This window comes from Doryrhamphus excisus, linkage group LG11, assembly GCF_037039965.1.
Source record: "Doryrhamphus excisus strain RoL-2023G ecotype Guam linkage group LG11, RoL_Dexc_Guam_v1.1, whole genome shotgun sequence".
Lineage (NCBI taxonomy): Eukaryota > Metazoa > Chordata > Actinopteri > Syngnathiformes > Syngnathidae > Doryrhamphus > Doryrhamphus excisus.
In genome coordinates this window covers 18,963,586-18,986,797 of record NC_136367.1, presented here as the reverse complement: position 1 = coordinate 18,986,797, position 23,212 = coordinate 18,963,586, and the positions used below count along the sequence as shown (strand labels likewise).

Genomic DNA, 23,212 nt, shown 5'->3' with positions numbered 1-23,212 from the left:
TTAGGGGCTGAAAGAAAAAGTAATGCATAAAAAAAAAATTTAACCGAATTGTTTGGAGGGGATGCCGGGGAGAGAGTTACTCACTTGAGTGTTTCTCAAAAATGACTCGCTCCGGGGGGACAAAGATTTCTTTTATTCCATTTCCTGTGGAAAAAGCACAGATATGTTAGGACTGAGCAATGTGTGTTGTCTGTGCGCACAGGCAGGGGACTGCTCTTGTAGATCTTTTGCTTCTTTGAGCTCCTGCTGCTGTGAGGGTCTTTGCTGTGAATTGTGTCCTCCCGTCCAAAACAATCCCCCACTTCCTTGTCAGCGTGGCGACAGAAATGCTGTGCGGCAAACCTGCAGAGCGCTGTGTGGCTTTCTTTTACTTTGTCGCTCTTATACACACCCTCATAGGGACGTCCTTGTTTTTTTTTCCACATGCATGACTGTCTGTGACATTTGTGGTTCTGGGCAAAATGCTTTGGAAGATTTATACTTCATATATATCAGGAGTGCATGTACTTTCTCAGCAACAAAGTATAAAAAAACGCACATTTCTATAGTGGAATTCAATCGCCAAGGGAAGTTTACAAAAATGGACATCCGTTCCAGAAGGTGGAGCAACATTCCCACTAGCCTCCTGGAAACGCTGGCATCAAACATGCCCATGCCGACCTTTCAGGTAATGAACACGAATGGTGCAGCGAATCATTGTGAAGTCCTTTTTCTAGTAAGTTACAGGTATCAAATTCACCAAGCTCCCGGTCTCATTCCACATCACTCAATTCATTGAGTTTCACTAGCCTGTCACTGCATTTAAAATTTTTTAATTATGAATATATTTTGATATATATATATATATATATATATATATATATATATGCAACTTATAGTCAGTATAGTTATAGTTTGCAATTACCGCACGGCTCTTAAGACCATGCAGATGTCTTTTTAAAGCAAATTAATTGACACAGAGTCTATTAAAGTCGATTATTTTGAGTACACGCGGTACAAACACACAACTAATAACTGTTAGAGATGCACTGCTCGGTGGGTGGGGGCGTGTGGGGGTTGACTTCATGCTGAATTAGATCCCCTCCGTGTTTGCCCTTAAACTGAACAGTATCCGATTTGTATCCACAGGAAATGTTGTGCCAGAAAAAATATACTAACAAGCTTATGTTTATTCAGAGGATCCCGTTCACGAGAAAACAAAGAGACGTGCCCTGCCCTTCTGCAATGTTACATTTGAAGAGCCCAGCCTCAATAGCCGGTGACAGCACAGAGCCGGAGCAGAGGTAGGCCTGAGTGTGCACTGAAGTTCATATTAATCCATCTAAAACGCTCATCCGCTCGGCCCGTATGTGCTAATAAGTCTAACAAATGTGATTTGGAAAGCCGGCCCCGAGGTGCTGCTCTAAACGTTTACACCCCAGTTAGTGCAATATCCGCCCCTCAGGAGTCTCCGCCTCTAATGGCCAAAATAAAAATCTCCTTTTCTGTTTGTAATCTTGGAGGAGGAAGAGGATGTGGCCTGCTGGACCAGCCACTATATTGGCTGTTGGGAGGGGGCATGTCTTGGACTCTAGTGATGTAAAGCACAATCAAAACAGGAAGTGATGTGGGCTCACTTTCAATTTAAAACAAAAGTAATGTTTTTTTTTAGGGATTGAGTTGAGGACTTGTATAGAGAAGCTGTACACCGTAACCTGCACATTAAGCTTTCTAGATCCTCCAGATTCTGCACCTGTTCATGCAGCATTTACATGGATGACCCAAATGGTCTGTTTAATTTATTCCACCACGCCCACTCCACTGTGATTGGTCACATTCCCAAGCGCTCCCGAGGACTTCTGGATATGTAGGTCCATGTTTGCTTACTGGTCCCCTTTAAGAACATACATTTAAATTAATAATTGTTTCAGCTAAGTGCTTTTGTGGAGGCTGTTGATTTGTTGGTCAAATTATAGATATACTCCTCACAAGTATTTCCATCAGTAATTTCAGGTACATGCCCAAACTACTGGCTTGGCAGCAGGTATTATAATATGTACTCGTTTTTTTTAGGTTAGTTGACCTTAATGATGAACATCCCTTTGTCTGTTTCGGTGCCTGTTGGAAAATGAGGCTACATTTGGCTACTATTTGTAAATAATGCAAGTGTCATGTACATAGATAAAGTGTTGTACTTTGTACTACAATGAAATGTAGTTCAAATGTCATCTGACATCGCCTCAAAACGGATTGCCCCCGTGTCGTATTTTGAAAAGACGTGACCGGATGTAGTACGCTTGCTGTAACGACGGGCTTGACTAGTTGTTTCCGTAGGAGAGAGTGGAGAGCGAGAGAGGGAGCAAATGTGCGCGGCGGCGGCGGAGAGGGAGGGAAGACAGCCCAAATAGTCCACATCAGCAGGCGTCGGAGCATCTTCCTCATCCTCACCTCCACCGAGCGCGTCTCGGTGTGACATTCCTAACGGGAGCTGGCGGAAGTCGTCCTCAAGCCGTCCGCGCATCCATCCATCCGTCCATCCACCCTCCCAGCAGCAGCAGCAGCTCCCGGCGCGCACTTTTTTCCTCCGGAGCGTCGTTATTCTTAGCTCAGCTGCAGGGAGAGTGTCCCGTCCTCCCGGCCCTTTGGCTTATTTATCCCAGGTTTCTTGAATATTTCATGGGAAAAAATGGCGATCTGTGCCCAGTCGTACGGCATGTTGTGCCTCTTCAGCATCCAAACTGTCCTTCTCATGTGCGTGTCCACGCCGACTGCCGGGACACACCACTTCCCCCAGCACTACACGTAAGTCGTCTTATTATTATTTTTTTTGGAGGGGGGTGTTGAAGCCAGGAAGTAGGACAGGTGGCCCCGGGAAGCCTGTCTCGCGTGGCCGTGCGTCGCCGCTGATGTGCGTGCATGTTCACACACGCAACTTCCGTCTGTTGGTGCTGCATTATAGATCATACACACCATGTCGCCTCTTCTCTTGTTTGGACGTGGACATTTGAACGTTTAAGAAGACGCTCCGTGGGGATTAGAGTAACACAGAGTGGCTTTATTGGGGCTCGATGTGCTGCTCTAGTTTATGAAGTCACCCACCCGTGCTGTGGAAATCATCATCATCTGCTTATTAATCAACTTAGCAACTTAAAAGCCAGCAGTTGTTTCATAGTAGACGTGCGTTGGATGATGGATTCAAACTCTAACAGAATTCCTGTTCAGTGCAATGTTTTCTTTGAGGCTTGTTTTGTATTCCTTCAGGCGAGCATTTTGGAACTATAGTTCTATCTTATTTCCACCATCTTTTCACCTGATGATGCCAGCTCTCCCCTGCGACCATCCTCGCATCCTCTCTAGGGCTTCGGTGTTGAGATGATCAAGGTGACTTTGAAAGCGGCGTCACTTACGTTCACCGGCGATTAACTCCGGACTACAATTTGTCGCCCCGTTTAATTGACCACCTGAGTCCCATCATAAATTAAAAAAAAAAAAAAAAAAAAAGCTCCACAGGGTAATCATTGCTACGTTTTCAAAATAATTGCAGCGTATGTTAATTAGGTGTGCTCCATGGTGGTTGTGATCCATGTTGGTAGTATTGTTTACAAGAGATCATCTTGCTTGTACGTTTTCAAACGTACCGTCGTTAGATTTGATGGATCCCTGGAGGCAAATGAAAGGGAATGACAGTAATAAGGCGGGCTGGGATATGGGACTTGATTATAAGATGTGCTTTTAAGCGGCCCGGTGGGCTACTTTTGGCCTGATTCTAGCTGGGTGGCGATGAGAGCTGGGTGCCGATGACCTTACGCCAGGTGTTGCTCTGAGACACGGATCGGAGGTCTGGGACACGCGTGCTTCAATTGTCCTTAATGTGCTAATTATTTACATGCGGTCTCATCGTGTCTTTGAAGGCAGACATGTTTGTCCACTTCTTTTTTGAGTTATTTTATAATGGTACCGATTTAGAAAAACCGACTCAGTTAGCATCAGCATTTATTGTATTCAAATCCACTTCAGTTGCACAATATTGATGTCTGTATGACCAGCAAACGGGGGGGGCGGGGGTTGTCAGTCAGTGGCCCAGTCGTCTGGATCAAGTCAAGTCTTTATGATGTCCTTGTGCCCCCGACCAAAGCTAGCTCTGCTAGGGCCAGCCTCTGATGTCGCAGACCTCTTCGATTCAGCCCATTGACTCGCCTCTCTTGTCTGCGGTAGAAATCTGACATTTAAAAGTGACATTTGTCCCTGTAATTTGTGTATTACGGTGTTGTCTTGTCTGGAAAAGGTTGACACCAGTTGGCTGCAAACTTGATTCATCTGATACCTACACTCTTTTTTTTTTTTTTTTTTCCCCTCCAAAAACCATTTTCATTTCAGCTCATGTCCAGGTTGCCTGCTGCTTTTAAATCATCTTGTGAGCGTCTCAATCCATTAAGTAATTTGTTACTTGCTGCGAGATACGAACTGCGTTTGATCTCCTAATTCCACATTTGGCCTCATCTGATGGAGATCAGCTTCCCTGCCAGGCGTGCGGTTCTTTCTGACCCGAGCAGTTTTAATGCAGAGTTGCTGATCACAGCCAGTCCAGCCGGTGCTGACCAGATGTAGGCATGTATTGTCGTAGGGAAGAGGGGTGGTGGAGGTGGTGCCGATGGCTAACTCGTGCATTAGGAGATAAGAAGGTCAAGGGACCTTCAGTGTTGGGGCGCCAAACACTTAGCTAGGCTGCATACCAGAAAAACTGCAGTATTCTCTAATGTGATGGAGCAGCTTGAGAACACAATAAAGATTTTTATAAAAAGCTTTTTATTTCCTATGCTGAGACGGAACAGAAAAGTACAGGAGTGTCCGAAACAATGGGACATCATTTGGCAGTAAGCCTGCCACGATAATCAATAAATCAATTAACCGCTCATAAAAACAAAGTTGATCATTTTGCCGACCTCGATATATTGACATGTGGGTGCGTGTTTGTTTTCCTCCTCTCTGTCGATCAAACAGGCTGCATGTGTGTCTGTCTCAACACCTGGGCGTGTTGGTTTGATAGCAGAATGTAGGGAGTGAGTGAACCCTCCTCTCAGTCTCTCCCAGTGGGGAGAGGCGGGGCGCTACAATGCAACACCTTTCACTTATATTCTGCTTGTGAACATGATTTAGTCAAGTACACTTCAGTTGTTCACGGTAAACATAGTTTTGTCAGTGCTGTTTTGATTTTTGTATTTATTTTTGTTTTGTATTTTCTACATTAAATTCACCCGTGGTCCCTCATGGTGGCTGAGTGGTTAGCATGTTGACTCAATAAAAAAATCAGAAATATTGTGATTTTTATAGAATTTTCTTATATACATATTTATGTTATACAAAAAACAAATTTTCTTTTCTGATGAAAGATGTGAGTCTAATCTTTCTTTTGGTATATACCATGTTTATATATTGCTTACAATATTCTGTTTACCTTAAGAAATCAGTTGGGCTGCACGGTGGTCGAGTGGTTAGCGCACAGCTACGAGACCAGAGTTCAATCCCACCCTCGGCCATCTCTGTGTGGAGATTGCATGTTCTCCCTGTGCATGCGTGTGTTTTTTCCGGCTACTCCGGTTTCCTCCCACATTCCAAAAACATGCTGGGTTAATTAGCGACTCCAAATTGTCCATAGGTATGAATGTGAGTGTGAATGGTTGTTTGTCTATATGTGCCCTGTGATTGGCTGGCCACCAGTCCAGGGTGTACCCCGCCAGCACCCCTGGCGACCCACGTGAGCATAAGCGGTAGAAAATGAATGAATGAATGAAAGAAATCAGTCATAATCGTCAGAAATGGCCGGTACTGAGAGGGATGTTTTGTTGTTTTTTAATGGCTGGGATTGAATAAGTTACAATGGTGACTGGTTTTCTCGCTCTGTATGCGCTTTAAAATGTCAGTTTTGGTGTGAATACCACCGCGGAGCCTCCATTAATTCTACAAGGCATGTTGAAAGAACCGTTTGCCATTGACTGGACCTGCCACCAAGGCAATCGCCCCTGAAGCAGACACACTTTGGCTGGAATGTAGCCTTCCGCGTCCTCCCTCGCTTGCCTAAAGCGAGCAAATGCAAGTATGATGTGCTCAGGTGATAATGTGAGTTGATGCGTGTTGAAAATGTCCCGTCTTCCTTCCCAGAATGATTCACTGGGCTGGACGCATCGAGAAGGAGCTGGAAAAAGTTCTGCAGCACGTCACCGGGACTCAGCAAATGAGATTGGTGAGTTGACATCACACTTGGCACCGTGCATTATTAAACGTGGATATCTATGCATGTGTGAAAGGCATGCTGGTGTTTTGTATCAATGTACTGTTTATCTCCTAACGTGAGCACCAGGATAGGAAACAGTGTTATTTCAGTCAATATGGCTTCCTTCCTGCATGAGGCTATGTGTTGCGTGTGGAATGTGGCCGGGTCATGACTGACACGGTTTCAATATATATATATATAAATATGTTTTTTTATTGCGCTGGCAGCCTGAGATACACACTTCATTATTGCTATGTGAGTGAGTGGGCTTCATTCAGCCGGCGTGGGTGCCTGTGGCGTCCTGAATGTGAGCCGTACCAGTGCTTAGCGTGGTGGCGACATTGATGGGTCGCAGCGAGGAGGCAAGGGAGTTGACAGGAGTAAAGGTTAATGGCCATTACTGGATGTCGGTGCGAGATAAAGGCAATTTGAGAATTCAGTGTCACCAAACACTCATGGCAGCTTGTCTGCATCGACCCGTCATTTGTCCACTTGTTACATTTATACACATTTTTTTGTAAATATATTAACATTTAAGCCAGCACATTATAATGCTAGTAAGTATGAACCAGGAGTGGGAATATTTTCAATTCTGTTTTGACTTCTATACTACCTTGTTTTTTTTTACTGACAATTACTGAGTTTTATTACATCTAAAATGCTTTAATGTCTGTGATTATATCTACTATAAGGTGACTATAGGGGTGTTATTTCATGTCGGGAGGGCTCTAATAAACATTGTATTCACAAAGTCATAAACTGGTGTTGTATGCTCCAACTACCAAAATATTACAATTGGTAATACTGAATCAAATCCAAATTCACTTTATATTTCACGGCACAGCAACACCAACGATGCAATAGCGCGATCAACATTTTAAAGCGCATGCAGAGGTAGATCGGTAGCTGTTGTGACTGTTGTAACCACGTCAAATGCAGCCACGGACTAACGGTGGCGTAAATGAAAACTACATCAGGAGGTTCAGGCAATACAGTCCCTCGTTTATTGCGGTGTACTGGTTCCAGACCAGACTGTGATAAGTGAATTTCCATGAAGTAGTATTAATAAACTGAATATTTATTTATAAAGGGCTGCATGGCGGACGAGTGGTTAGTGCGCAGACCTCACAGCAAGGAGACCAGAGTTCAATTCCACCCTCGGCCATCTCACATTCCAAAAACATGCTAGGTTAATTGGCGACTCCAAATTGTCCATAGGTATGAATGTGAGTGTGAATGGTTGTTTGTCTATATGTGCCCTGTGATTGGCTGGCCACCAGTCCAGGTTGTACCCTGCCTCTTGTGAGAAGACAGCTGGGATAGGCTCCAGCAGCAAGCAGTAGAAAATGAATGAATGAATATTTATAAAGAAAACCCATTAGAGCCCTCTTGACATGAAATAACACCCCTATGGGCACTTTTAGACTCCTATTATATTTACTCTGACTCTATATTTACTCTATTGGGATCACTGCAGGGATGTGTCCATCGCATTACCGATGCCTAGTGACCCCAACACTGCATACAACTTATCCTTCAATATTCTTGGACTAAAAGTAGGCCATATTTAACGACGAAACAGCCGTTATTTGTTAATTATTCTTTGCAAATGGTCGATATAATGAGTGAGCGATATTCCAAGCACGATATATAGCGAGGGACATATACACAACAGCGCTCCGAATGCTTGAGTTTTGTGTGACCTCAGGGGCTTATTTAGGTTGAAGTCTTTTAGGACGTCCCTCACTGTCAGATGAATTTGTGTTGAAGTCATTATGTTTTTAACTATTTGCCAAGCAGGGAGAGGAGCCGAGAGAGAGAGACATGTATGCTTGTATGTTATCTCTGGACTGCTAGGAGTAAAGTCGGGATGTAAAGCAGTGATCCCGAGCTTAATGGGAACCAAAGCTGAGATGCTGATGGGAAGTTAAAAGTGGATTTAGTCTCATTTACACTACAAGTGTTTGAGGTTTTTTTTTCCTCTGTGGGCTCAACCCAACGAGTCACGACGGTTCCAACGCAGCCTCTCACGACATCCGACCCGGTGATATCTTGCGTTGGGTGTCCGTACGGGCGTGTGTTTGTGTGTGTTTGCACACGTGCGCGGTGCATGTGTCAAGACATTTATCACGGCCTTAAACTGGAGTCTTCACAGGGTGTGCTAAATGGCCCAGCATGCTTAGAAAAGCCATTTTCTAAATGGATGCCTCTCTATATGTGTGTCTGATAGAAATCCCGGCAGGCCACACTGGCTGCTAACTAGATCGCTTCCCTGTTTTCCAATTTCTCTTCTTCACGTGCAGACAAAATTGTGGTAATTGTGTGCAAATTGTATTGTGAGTTGATCTAACGTGACGAGAGGAGGATGGCTAGTGTTTATATACCGCTGTTGACATCTTTTTAGAGAAGCAAGTGGGTGGCCACAATATATTTCAGTTAATAAAGACACAGATTGTACTTTTACAAATATTAGATCTGCCCTCCGTTACACTGTTCTGATATTTTTCATCATCAGCAACAATTATGTACTTGATGTATTCTCTTAGGGGCCATTCGTGTTTCCACTCTGTTGTTTATCTTTTTGCCATACTCCAGTGCACTCGCACACAAACACACATGTTTAAACAGATCCACAGCGTGGCACGCACCAGGGGAATGATGCCAGACTCTTCTGCTATCAGTGCCAATTTTGGGACATTTTCACCATCGTCCGCAATCCTTATGTGATGGATACTATTAATCTCCAAGAGAAATTCACAATTTGAGACATAAACGCACATCTGTCTCTTTTTTTGTGTGTTATAAAGATATAAAAACAGCTAAAAAGAGGCAGGTGAGAATGCATGTAATCAGGCCTATGAAGCTTCCTGGAAAAATCTTCCAAAAAACTCAAACAACGCTCCATTTTTGTAATATGGCCGGCTAGCTTTACCATGCATCGTATCGAAAAGTGAACGGAAAGGTGTAGCATTCCTTTCTATTTTACGCCCAGTAATGCTTAAAATGACCCAAATAGGGTAAGTATTATGTTATCATGAATATACCCGTTACTACATGCTCTCAGCGTGGATATAAAACCATAAAACCTTTTTGGAGGTGTTTTAACGGCGGTCCTAATAAGCAGAATAGGTGTGTCCCATTACATGCATTGATTACCTGCCTCTTTTTTAGCTGTTTTTATATCTTTACAATGCACAGCATTGTGGATATGATGGGCACATTACCAAAATGCACTGAGGAGAGTGGGCGGTCGTTGCGTTGTAGGAGGAAGGGTTACGGACAGAAAAAATACTTTCAACAATTAAGATGATTTGTGTTTTATATTTGGTGTCCGAGGCATAAAGAAGGATAGAATGATAGAGGAGATGGTTGAGGATGGCTACGTTCTTAAGGAGAGCACATGGATGCCGTTTATAGTTCTTTATCCTCCCCATTATTCCGCCTGCCGTTGTTTGATGTGCTACAGTGTGCGATGATGAGAGGCGGCATCGGACGCCGCCATTGTTTCCACATCCTCAGGCTTCCTCCCAGCAGTTTTAATAGACACACGTGTGCACACAGCTCCGACACCCACGCTCTCACACATGATGTCGTATGTAACGTGCCATCTTTACATGGCTGCATTGTTGGTGAGGAATATGCACATCATAATTAGCGCTTGGTTGTTGTCATCTTATGTAGTAGTAGCATTTTACTACTAGCTTTTGGATTAGGAATTTAACGCAAGCTTTAAAGGTGGTTCTGAATGCTCTGTGTTTTGGTTTCAGTAGTCTAGAGTGCTTGGGAGTGGGACCATTCACAGCAGAGTGGGCGTGCCCGGAGGCGGGACATGTGTGTAATAAAACCGTTTTGGAAATCTATGCAAATACAGCTGGATTAGGTGCAGATTCCGGAAGATCTAGAAAGCTTTCTGTGCGGGTTATCACATGTAGATGCTCTATAGGAGGCCGCAACTCAATACAAAGGGCGGGAAATGACCATAATGGGTGCCGTTTAGACACAAAATAACACTCCATAGCCACTCGGTTACTCTTTGTTTACATCACATTGTGCAAGCTACGGGATTACTAGCATAGCGGATAAGCCATTGAGCTAACTAGTTAGCCTCTCCAATGTGCTACTTCTATACTAAAGTGGTTCAAACAGCTCAAAATATACCACTTCCACACAGAATGAGAGGATAACTTTTTTTTCAACTTAATCTCAGCCATGGCGAGTAAGTGTGAAAGATAATGTCTCATAACATTACTGATATCCAACCTGTCGTTGGATATTTGCGGATTAATAATAGACCTAATAATAGTACATAATAATAGTACAATGACCACACGTGTTGTTGATGAAAAGATATAATAATTCACGTTTGTGACATGCTGCACATATTGTGCTATACTGTATCATACTATGACCTACCTCAGGTGACCTCATTCATTCCGTGAAAAAGACCGCTGCGGCATACGAGGATGGCTTCTCCAGTCCCTAAATATCCGAAGAGCGTAATCAAGGTGAAACCCCTCCTTCCAGTCTGCATGCGGAAAATTAGTCAGCCCCTCCTCTGTAGCCGCCTCTTGTGCTGTTTGCATCCCTTGATTACTGCAACCTGGAGAGTGACGCACATCCATATCAATATACGCACACACACACACACACACACACACACACACACACACAGAAGCAGGGCAGGGGCGTATAGCACTTGGTTTGGATGGAGATGAATGTTTAATTTCATCGACAGTTTGTGCTGTGGCATCACATGCCCTTCACGTGTGGATCGTTGCTGGCTGAAGGATTTAAAAAACAAATGCCATGAAAATGTGCTCTTTGTGTATGCGTGTGTGTGTGTGTTTATGTGTTTATGTGTGTGTCTTTCAGTGCAAGAGAAAAAAAGCTTTGAACTAAATTTTACATGTTTTTTTTTTTTGTGGGAGTCAAAGTCTCCAAAGCTAAGAGATATCTCCAAAGTGCACGGCTGGATTTTCCCGCTATCGCTGATGAGAGAAACTTCCAATAAGGCCGGCCGTTAAAAGCCTCTCCTTTTCGATGCGGATCCATCAGAAGACGGTGACGTGAGGTTAAGATGGGTGCCATTTGTTTCTTGATTGAATGACTCCGTTTACAGGAAGAGTCCATCTCTCCTCCTCCTCCTCCTTCTCTCTCCTTCCGCTGTGAGAAGTTACCTTTAAAGGGTAGGGGGCGAGCTGGAGAGCGTGTGAGCATAGGCCTCCACTCCCTTCTGCTCCCCTTCCGCCTTCTCCTTGGCTGTTACACAACACTAATACACAATACTAAAACATTCTATTTATTAACATTGCATCCTATATTGTGGAAATCCATTTAATTCCGTTGGATCTGGAACCAGTAAACATTATTAAGTCGATTGTGTATATTGGGGGCTCATGTTTTACCAAAGCCTGTTGGTTTTGTTTGGGACCCCTGTTTGGGACCCAGATCCCCCCCAGTTCGCGTGCCAGCTTTAGCCTTCACCGCAAAACACGGCACAAAATAAGTGGACACAAGCGGCACATAAAAACCAGCGGCGAGCTGAGCGTTAAGCAGCGTGAGAGTTGGTCAGCGCCATTACTCCCAGCTTCACCCCCCCCCCCCCCAGGCTGACAGGAGAACACGAGGGTACACAAAAACACACACTATTTATTCTTGGGCCCTTTTATTGGTTTTGTGACACGGGCGAAGGTTACAAGGATTCCACAGCAGTGTTTATATGAATGCATCTATCTGCAGGGTGCAGATATCCCCGGCTCGGCATGAGAGACAGTTTCTTGAAATGACTATCTTTTTGGAATATGGGTATAGAAAACCTAGATTATGTAGACGCGCCGCTCTTTCTCCATTTTCCTATCGCGCTCACTTTTTAATCGACTGCCGGTATTTTTCCCGGCATGCAGACTGGAAGACTTTACAATTTCTGGTACAAGCAGTTTTCCCCATCCCGTTATACTGGGGGGGTTAGTGGGTCAGTTCATTTTGTTTAACAAACAAATGTCATTAAGGTAGCACGCGGTTTGCATGTTCTCCCTGTGCATGCGTGGGTTTTCTACGGGTACTCCGGTTTCCTCCCACATTCCAAAAACATGGAATGTTTGGTGACTCCAAATTGTCCATAGGTATGAATGTGAGTGTGAATGGTTGTTTGTCTATATGTGCCCTGTGATTGGCTGGCCACCAGTCCAGGGTGTATCCTGCCTCTTGCCCGAAGACAGCTGGGATAGGCTCCAGCACCCCCAGCGACCCTCATAAGTGGTAGAAAATGAATGACTGAATTATATATTTTTAACTATATTGAAAAAATCACAATTACCATTGTGTAACATTAAGAGTGTTAATAGTGTAACTAGAATCGAACCCTTGCCCGAAGACAGCTGGGATAGGCTCCAGCACCCCCGCGACCCTGGTGGGGATAAGCAATAGAAAATGAGTGAATAAATATTACATTATATCAAATGACACATATCAGATATTATATATGATCTGCAGCATCGGAATGATGAACGCATTGTTGCTATACCAACTACTGTTCCTTAATTAGCATAATTTGTTTTGAATATAAATAATCATTGAGTGAACATTTAAATCATACGCTCTTCACAGAAGAAGGGCTCAAATATGACAGTCGCATTCATTAAATATGTCTTTTTTGGCCCAGATGTTAATACAAATGTGACGCATGAAATCTCTCTGGCCAAAAATGTGCCTTTTCAATCTGGAAGCAAAATGAAAATGTTACATAAACCAAAACGCATGCGAGAATAAGCATGGCGCACACCAGGGAGTACATTTGTAACGCAGCAATTGTAGTTGTGGAGCATAAATCCCATCAAGCTAAAGGAGCCCTGGGAGAAGGGCCAGAGGCGAAGATGAGAGTGAGTCCAGCTCCGAGCCAAAGTAGCTTGTGGAGACAGAAAAATGACTTTCCTATATTTTTTTTTTGACAAAGAGCGAGACATAATGCAGAAAGAAGAGGAAAAAGTGCAAGCTGGAGAATTGAAAAGATGTAGGTAGCTCAGTCCTCGCTGCCTACATGATCAAACGCTTTTCTCGGGCTTCCACAGCGTTTTAAAAACCACCCACCGCCGAGGCAAGCCAATTAAACTTATTCACAAGTGTGACCAATCAATCCCAGACTGGCGCAGGTGGGGGAGGAAGAGAAGAAGAGGACAAAACCTCAGAGACTTTGGTGCACCAGAAACTCTTTGCAGAGGCAGACGCACACAGCCATTTAAAAAAAAAAAAGGTAAACACATTTGGCCTCACAACAGACAAGAGGAGCGTGGCATCCACTTCTTCACAAATAAAACACTTCACACCTGGGAATGTTGGGGTATTGCACCGTCACCCACTCCAGGAAGTCACAAAAGTGAGGATATAGCAAAGAAAACGGATGGATATTAAACCTGAATATATCAGGTTCTGGTCTCCACCCTCGGCCATCTCTGTGTGGAATTTGCATGTTCTCCCCGTGGGTTTTCTCCGGGTACTCCGGTTTCCTCCCACATTCCAAAAACATGCTAGGTTAATTAGCGACTCCAAATTGTCCATAGGTATGAATGCAAGTGTGAATGGTTGTTTGTCTATATGTGCCTTGTGATTGGCTGGCCACCAGTCCAGGGTGTACCCCGCCTCTTGCCCCAAGACAGCTGGGATAGGCACCAGGATAAGCGGCAGAAAATGGCTAACTAGTTAGCTCAGCCATGTGTTATGTCCTGCATGGAGACGACATGCCATGGCCGAGAGCGATTGGGGGAAAAAAAAGGTTCTCCTCCCATTTAATGTGGAAGTGGTAAGTTTTTGACTTATTTTTCTTTTTTCCCCATTACGTTTGAAGCAATTTAAGTTTAAAATAAGTACATTGGAGAGGGCAGTACGGCAGATGAGTGTGAAACACGCAGGCCACACAGCTAGGAGACCCAAGTTCAATCCCACCCTCGCCCGAAGACAGCTGGGATGGGCTCCAGGATAAGCGGCAGAAAATGGCTAACTAGTTAGCTCAACCATGTGTTATGTCCTGCATGGAGACTGGCTACTGAGCCAGCAGAGCCCAGTCGACATGCCATGACTGAGGGTGAAAAAAAAGGTTCTCCTCCCATTCAGTGTGGAAGTGGTAAGTTTTGGGCTTATTTGTCATTTTTCCCCGTTACGTTTGAAGCAATTTAAGTTTAAAATAAGTACATTGGAGAGGGCAGTGTGAAACACGCAGGCCTCACAGCTAGGAGACCCGAGTTCAAGCCCACTCTCGCCCGAAGACAGCTGGGATAGGCTCCAGCACCCCCGCGACTCTCGTGAGGATAAGCGGTAGAAAATGAATGAATGCAGTATTGGCATCGACTCATAGTTGGACAATATTTTGGCAAAAACGCCAATATCAGACACCCCTAAACATAACACACAACGTACTGGGCATCATTTGTTTATTAAAGTCAACCTGTCAATTATGATTATGAATGAATTCAACCTCACACCTATAGGGGGAGCCCTGGAGCACAGCCAATCCTGAATCCATTCCTTCCAGTTCCTGTTTAATGACTGCAGGCGCTTACTTGATTAAGGTTAGTCGGAGATAATGGTCTTTGTTGCCGTCATGCCACTGTGTTGTGCTATTTTAATAACAGCTTTCCCTTTCTAATGGGTTCAATAGCGGGCCACCTCCAAAGACACGTGGTGATTATATGCTTACACAAGCCCATTGTTGATATTTCCAGGCCGGGCGATAGACATGCTAATTGTAAGACTTGTAAAAACGCAAGCGCATACTTTGTTTAAGAGTTCCAGCTCAAGGACGCTTTTATTTTATTTTGTAAAGACATGGCGGGTGCGGCGCTTTAAACACACGGCACAGCTAATTGGACAAATGGGTTTTATTCATTCATTCATTTTCTACCGCTTATCCTCACGAGGGTCGCGGAGGTGCTGCAGCCTATCCCAGCTGTCCTCGGGCGAGAGGCGGGGTACACCCTGGACTGGTCGCCAGCCAATCACAGAGCACATATAGACAAACAACCATTCACACTCACATTCATACCTATGGACAATTTGGAGTGGCCAATTAACCTAGCATGTTTTTGGAATGTGGGAGGAAACCGGAGTACCCGGAGAAAACCCCACGCATGCACGGGGAGAACATGCAAACTCCACACAGAGATGGCGGAGGGTAGAATTGAACCCTGGTCTCCTAGCTGTGAGGTCTGTGCGCTAACCACTCGACCGCCGTGCTGCCCAAATGGGTTTTATTTCATTGTAAAAAGTGCTGTGATGATTCCGTATATTGATTCGGGTGTTGTGGGAATATTCCACACAGTTGACTGATTAGCGAATGAGTGAAAGTTGAAATGTAATTTTATTACGGCTGCACGGAGGGGGGGGGGAATCTGTTGAAAGTAGGTATTGTGTATGTAAGCCAGAGTTTGCCTACAGGCGGCTTATCTTCCATTGTCATGCTGATGTCATGTGAGGATGCTCGTGACTTAAATCCTGGAGAGTTTGCTGGATTTACCATCGCTCGACCCCCCCCCCCCCACGCTGTAAAGGCGACTTCTTGTTTGATGCTCTTCACCGTTTGATAGAAGCTGAGGGCAATCTCTAGGTACTGATGGGACCATTACCGCACGTGTGTGTCGGTGTGTCATGTGTGTGTGTTTGCGTGAACTCTGGACCACCAGCTCATTTCACACATCGACAGACATCAAAGAGAGTTTGAATTAACCTCGCGTGTCCACTCTGTATTCCAGCCACAATTTCACGTTCCCGTCGCTCCGGCGCGCTGACATTCATATTGAAATGAACAGATGGAGTTTTTGCCCTCTGCCACGTCGCCATTCCTTCGCTGCGGGAAGATCAAACTTCAAACAGGCAGGACTGACAAAAAAAAAAAAAGTATAAAATGTCCTTGCAGGTGGCGAGGTTGAGTGTCATCAGGTGATTTGCAGAAGTGGAGAATCATGTTTGGATTTGGATAAAAGTGGGTTAAGTGGGATTCTATTGTTCTCCTGAAAGATGCCGACTCTTCTTGATGAGATGCTGTCCAGATGTCATGGCTTACATAGATCTTTGCATAAAGTCCATAACCAGAAAATATTGTCGGAAATTCATTCATTCATTCATTTTATACCGCTTATCTTCACGAGGTTCGCGGGGCGGGGGGGCTGGAGCCTATCTCAGCTGTCTTTAGACAAACAACCATTCACACTCACATTCATACCTATGGACAATTTGGAGTCGCCAATTAACCTAGCATGTTTTTGGAATGTAAAAAAAAACATGCAAACTCCACACAGAGTTAGCCGAGGGTGGGGTTGAACTCGGGTCTCCTAGCTGTGAGGTCCGCGCACTAACCACTCGTCCGCCGTGCAGCCCATTGTTGGAAATGACAAGACAAATTGACTTATTATTAGAAGGAAATAAAACCCACAAAATGTATTAAGAATAACCATAAACTAGTTGGGGCCACAGCAGAAGGATAAAGGAGCCGCACGCGGCCCCGGAGTCGAAGGTTGCAGACCGGGGTTCGTCTACTTTAAGCATCGAGAGAGCCGTTTGCCGCCAATTTCCACCAGATCGCCGTTATTAAAACCCCAAGTTTGACCCCATCAGATTGAGTTGTGATTTCTCGCACTACGCTCTACCAAACAGCGACTGTCTCTCAAGGGTGTTAGCCAAATCAACACAAAATTTGACGCACCCCTTTTAGTTGATTGACAAGCACGTGTGTGTAAAATTTCAGATAGATTACTTGAAAAACATGGCCGCCGTCAAACGAAACAACTCTGTCGGGAAACAGGCGTTAAGAGTGTAAAACGTTGAGGATATCTGTATGCTAGCGGGTTTTTTGACCGTCACGGATGCCATGTGCGCAGTCCCCCCCCCAGTTGGATTGTATCCAGTGATTGCTATGATAGACTGTGATGCATTAATCACAGTCATCATCCTCCAGTCATTTCTTTCCGTCGGCATCTCGTATTGAATTCTATATTGTTTTCATTGATCTGGCCAACTTCAATTTCCGACAGAGGCGGGAAACGGCGCCATAAAGTAGGCAGGGCGAAACAGTGGGCGTGCATGGCGATGATGATGATGATGATGATGATGATTTCCGTGCTGATTAGAGGTCGAAAGATGGCTGGGAAAACTATCACATACATCCGTGTGTTTTTAATATCCCTGGGACACCATGACAGCGATCCGGTAAACACATTCATATTTCATTAACGCCTCCTCCCTCCTCCTCCTCCTCCTCCCTGATGGCCTTTTATTGTCTCCTCTAGAGGTTGCACAGCAATCCACTTACCTCACCTCATCTTACTGTATTACCTGCAAACACACGCTTGGGTGCATTGCTATAAATAGAATACTTGTAGACGGTCTATTCTTATTGTAATTTAGCATACACTTAGCAAGGGTCTATGTACTCCATGTAGAAATCTATAGGAGCACTTCAAGCCAAGCCATAAACCGCATGTAGATTAAATGCTACAATACCGAAGCAACAATATTACTGTATTTCATCACTTGTAATAACTGTCAGTGTGCAGAGGTCTGCTTGTCAGAAAATGTGCGTAGGAGCATTTTTTTTTTTTTTTTGTAATATCCCATACTGGCCCTTGTATTGTTTCTCCAACGTTTTTCAATACAGACCCACGCAATGACAGCACAATGAGAGAAAGAAGCGTTGCATAACTTACAGGCCTGGAGGCGGCATCACTAGAGTAGGTTCAAATTTATTTATTTATTTATTTATTTATTTTTAGCTCCGACACTCATCAGCTACTAATTTCATTGCAGGTGTCTGACATCTCCCATTCTTTCTCCCAGTTAGACACGGCGCCTCTTCAGTTACAGTTTAGAAGGCAAAAATATCTGTTATCATTATTATTATCATTATCATTAAGTGCAAAGCAGCAGATATGAAGGCTGAAACTCATTCATTCATTCATTCATTCATTCATTCATTCATTTTCTACTGCTTATCCCCGTGGGGGGTGCTGGAGCCTATCTCAGCTGTCTTCAGGCGAGAGGCAAGGTATACCCAGGACTGGTGGCCAGCCAATCACAGGGCACATATAGACAAACAACCATTCACACTCACATTCAAACCTATGGACAATTTGGAGTCGACAATTAATCTAGCATGTTTTTGGAATGTGGGAGGGTGGAATCGAACTCTGGTCTCCTAGCTGTGAGGCCTGCATGCTAACCACTCAGCTGCTGTTCAGCCCTAAATGGCGTTTTAGTATTTTTAATTGCTGTGGTGTGGTGTTACTCATTACATATCCGACATAGGGATGTCCGATATGCCGATATTTTCCTACTCCCAATTTTCAGATACCGATATCAGCCGATGCCGATATGTGCAAAAAATTAAAGCTAGTCTGAAAACGCACGTATGCATGGGGAGAACATGCAAACTCCACACAGAGATGACCGAGGGTGGGATTGAACCCAGGTCTCCTAGCTGTGAGGGCGCTAACCACTCAACCGCCGTGCAGCCCACTCTTGGTAGTCATAGTGACTAATTATAGCCGATGTGTTTATTTAAGTAAACTGCCCACTCGACAGTAGTCATAATTAAAGGGGACCTATTATTGAACGGGTTAATGAAGTTAATAAAAAAAAACAGGAGGTTGCCTACAGCCATTGCTGATTTTGCCGGTATTGTTGACCTGGCGCTAACAGAGATCCCCGCGCTTTGCTTTTGTCGACCACGCACCCGGCGACGAAAAGAGCATCACAGGTTCGTTGAATCGTGGCGGTAATTGAAGAAAAGCTTGGCATAGTCGACAATCTCTTCCTGCTAGCTCTCTTTAACCTTTGAGCACAGGACAGCAGATTACCCTCCGTGTTCATCATCCAAAGTTAATGACACAGTGTTACTACCACCGCGTCATCATCATCATCATCATCATCAGGCTAGTACCCGCTAATCACGTTTGACAGTGTGTGGCCCTCTCTCGCAGTCCTCCAACATGCTGAAACAAACACTTTTTCACCGCCGCGACGAAATGTTCACGGTATGAATAATGCAGTTGCACTCAGTTGAACTGATCAAGGTGGGTTTGGATGGAGTGCGTGTGTGTGGTGGTGGGGGGGGGGGGGGGTGTTGTCGCGGCTCAATTTCTGGTCTGGTAAAAAGAATAAAGCGGTTTGTACTAGATTGGATTTGACAGATGCTCATTCCAGGACATGATTGAAGCCTCTTAATGTAACGCAGACCGGGGCAATACGTGAAGGACGGGGTTGGGGGGGGGGGGTGTATATTGAATGTGTGTGGTTGTGGGTACACTTGCAGCTACATTATGGATGTATACTAGCAGGGAGTTGTTTCATATGTGCAGTTGGGATGTTGGAATTGCTCATTTGTCGTAACAACCATAATTGAGTGATTATGATGGTGAACAAATAAACGTTTGGTTTTCTCCTACCATTTCCTACATTGTCTTACGTACATTGTGTCACGGTCACAAGGCTCGGGACAATGATGAATAGATTAATTGATCACAAATGGTAATGGTTTAATTTCATTTGAACATGTATCAGATTACAATTGAGTGCATCCCATAATCAGTTCCCAGTTCCACATGTCCAAAAGGAGTAGGATGAAGCAAAGCTTATTAAATCTGACCCTGTAAAATCAACTGTTACATTTGTTCACTTCCTGCCTTCCTAATATAATTGAAGTTTATTTATCTATTTATGTATTTTTTAAACTTTATTTTATTTGTTTAAAAAATAACATGAAAAATAAAAACTTTTAATTAAAAAAAATTAATCTTTATTTTATAATTTTTTTATTTTATTTTTTAATAAATAAAATAAAGTAAAATAAATAAATAAACTTAAATTATATTAGGAAAGCAGGAAGTGAGCAAATGTAACAGTTACTGATTGTAAAAGTACCAGATGGAGGGGTAGGACAAATGAAAATGAACTTTTTCCCGGCTTCAATATATTGCCATGTGCATGGGTTCATGTTTTGCTCACCTCCCGCCTTCAAGCAGGGCAGGAAGAGGGTTCACTCTGTGCATTGGTGCGTTTGTTAGTGGTTAGCATGCTGGTCAAACAGTCCAAAAACATGCATGTTGGCTTCATTGGACTATTCTATTGGAGTGTTTGTCTATATGTGTCCTGTGATTGGCTGGGACCCAGTCCAGGATGTCAGCTGGGATAGGCTGCGGCATCACCCCACGGCCCCAGTGAGGATTAAACAGCACGGAGAATGAATGAATGAAATTTTATTGCTGGAAAAAAAAACCCTCTGGCATGTCGTATGGTAGCCTCCTAATGAAGTGTTCGCAATTCAAGTGAAGAAATAATCAAATCTTATTCACCCGGGACAGTTTTTAATTTAGTTAATTTGAGAAAACTGCACAATGGAGGCCTTTTTAGTTATTTATTCTTCATCATTTCACTCCAGCTAATGGTAGAAGATGATATTTGTGTGCATTAGTGCACAGACTTCTAACTCCTTAACACTATCTGAGAGCTCGTTGTGTTTGAATGATCTCTCACCGCTTCCCATTACGCTGCAGTACAGGAAACATTATCTCATTTATTAGGAAGCAAAATAAGCAACCTAGGTATTAGAGTCTTGGTGTTACGCACCACTCTGTTCCCCGCCCACTGTGTTTTTCCCTCTCTTCTTTCTTTCTCTCTCTCAGAAACACAAAAGAGTCCACAGTGGAAAAGTTAGCTTGAGGAATGAGCATTGGATGAATCGTCTTACTTTGTGTTGCAGCTTTGCAAATGTGTGCTCCGGAGTGATTCCGACTTCAGGAGAGAATCATTCCTTGCCTTCCTTGCCTTCAGTCAGTCTGATCCGCAGTCCATCAGCCTCCAAATATTTCACACATGAACACAAACACTGCCACTGCCATTGTACTGGAGATTACGTGGCGCGTATACGCCATAAAATATACAGTGGAAGTAAATATGTCATTCCCGTACGGGTCTGAATCATCATTTTAACACGGCACTACCGACATTCCCAGGTGACCTACTTTTTTTGCTAAGCAGGTCTGAACGCTCATGCCGTTACTCTGTTGAGGATACATCGTCTTTACTTGCATGCGTGTGATGCATTGATTCTCGATGGTGCGACCACACTGGCTGCTCGGTACAATATGGCTGCACACCACAGAAGTCTTTATGTAAATGTAATAATTAGACATGCATGCAATAATGCAATAATTAGACAGTTTTTTTAAGCCATTACCAATAAACACAACTTTCTGCTTCTCCATTCCCATAACCGATCTATTTTTAAAATTTATATTTTATTGTAGTTTGAGCACACCTGGAGGTAATCAGGATTTGACCAACTGTACCTGTCGATTTGTCCTCATGAAATATCATGACGTTACTACTAGGACATCACTACTATCAGGAGAACCAGAGTATAGAGCAGGAGGAGCCACCTGCAGTGGCCCAGCAAGGTGCACTGTATTCGGACACACGCTCCGAGCAGCCGGTGCGGCGTTACTTTTTGAAAAAATATCAACCACGTCAATTCGACAATGATGTCATCGACTTACATGCTCACTCCAGCGACTACAACTCAATTCATTATGGAAATGAGTTGTTCTTTATTTTTCTCAAGCTGCTGTTACCTCGCTTGAAGTCCTCTTGAAAACCCCTGCTGCTACAACGGTAATGGTTTAATTTCATTTGAACATGCATCAGATTACAATTGAGTGCATCCTACCCCTCCATCTGGTACTTTTACAATCAGTAACTGTTACATTTGTTCACTTCCTGCTTTCATAATAGATTTTTTTTTTTTTTTTTGGTCACATACCAAAGTATGAGGTGATATGAGCATCCAATGACATAATGGGTACCATAGTAAGTGTCAATATAGTGATATATATAGCACATCATGACTAGTTCAAGACTCTTCATCCTTGTATTTAGCAAACATCAACTGCTTGTATTGTTTCTTGAATTGACTCATCGTTGTGCATTGTTCTTTACTCAATCCATTCCATAGTTTGATTCCACATACTGAAATGCTATGGCTGTTTAACGTAGTCCTAGCATAGAAGTGTTTCAGACTTAGTTCTTCCCTCCCGTCTTGTAGAGAAGTATTGGATGACATTTTTAGCTAATTGGTTATTGGTTGTTACAAGATACGTGTTTTGTGAAAGAGGAATCGTATGCATGGACGGACTCCCCTCGTGGTAACGCACCACATTCGACTTTGAATTAACAAAAAAAAAAAACGACAATTCCTTTGAAAGCCGTTGAGCGAACTTGACACTGTGTGTTTTCGAGCCTTTCCTAGAGCACGATGGAGACTCTGACGGCTCTGTCTTGAAAGTGGCTTTTGTTTATGCCGCACACTTTAGGAAGATTGAAGCCGTCTCCCTCAGCGATTGTTTTTCTTGTTCTAAAGCGTCTGATAAAAATGGAGTTTCTTTTGTGAGCGGTAGTGTGAGCTATGTGGGCTCACATAATGAAAGGGTTTTGATGTAATGTCAGAGTTGTCAGGCGAACAAAGAAAAGCTCCAGCTGCTCGAGACGCTCCTTCTCGTGTCTCCTCGCCGAACAAGGACTTCTCCTGCTGTGTTTGTCCTGCTTGACCAGACCGGTCAACTCTTCTTCGCCGCGTCGTTTTTTTTTTCGACGTCACGCAGTCTCTTAATCGCATTCAATCGTAGCCGTGTTGTGTGGAATTCATCACATAGTTTCTTATATTTCTGGTGGGGATGCATAGAATTTTTAAATGTCTCTACGCCGCAGATGTTTTTATTTATGATTGTATCCCACTTTTAAATGTCACCTACTTATCTGCCACTTTTGGTGATAAAACTGTACACGCTGTTTTGATTTAAAGGTCGGACTCAAACCGAAATGTATAAAGGCGATTTATTTTTCCTTAGAAAATAAATGTAAATCCAATGATTATATATATATATATATATATATATATATATATATATATATATATATATATATATA

At 43.6% G+C, this 23,212-nt stretch overlaps 1 protein-coding gene across 6 annotated transcripts in view; it reads left to right on the top strand.

Annotated features, from left to right (window-relative positions):
* Window positions 1-23,212, top strand: part of cacna2d2a (calcium channel, voltage-dependent, alpha 2/delta subunit 2a) — a 151,832-nt gene that overhangs the window by 5,157 nt on the left and 123,463 nt on the right. For 3 of the 6 annotated variants that reach the window (XM_058065848.2, XM_058065837.2, XM_058065829.2), the window contains exons 1-2: window positions 2,307-2,781; window positions 6,139-6,220. In XM_058065848.2, coding sequence (XP_057921831.2) covers window positions 2,666-2,781; window positions 6,139-6,220 — 198 coding nt within the window. In that variant the 5' untranslated portion in view covers window positions 2,307-2,665. Of the gene's footprint in view, window positions 1-2,306; window positions 2,782-6,138; window positions 6,221-23,212 lie in introns of those variants that run through there. The other 3 variants (XM_058065865.2, XM_058065856.2, XM_058065870.2) reach the window with 2 other exon arrangements.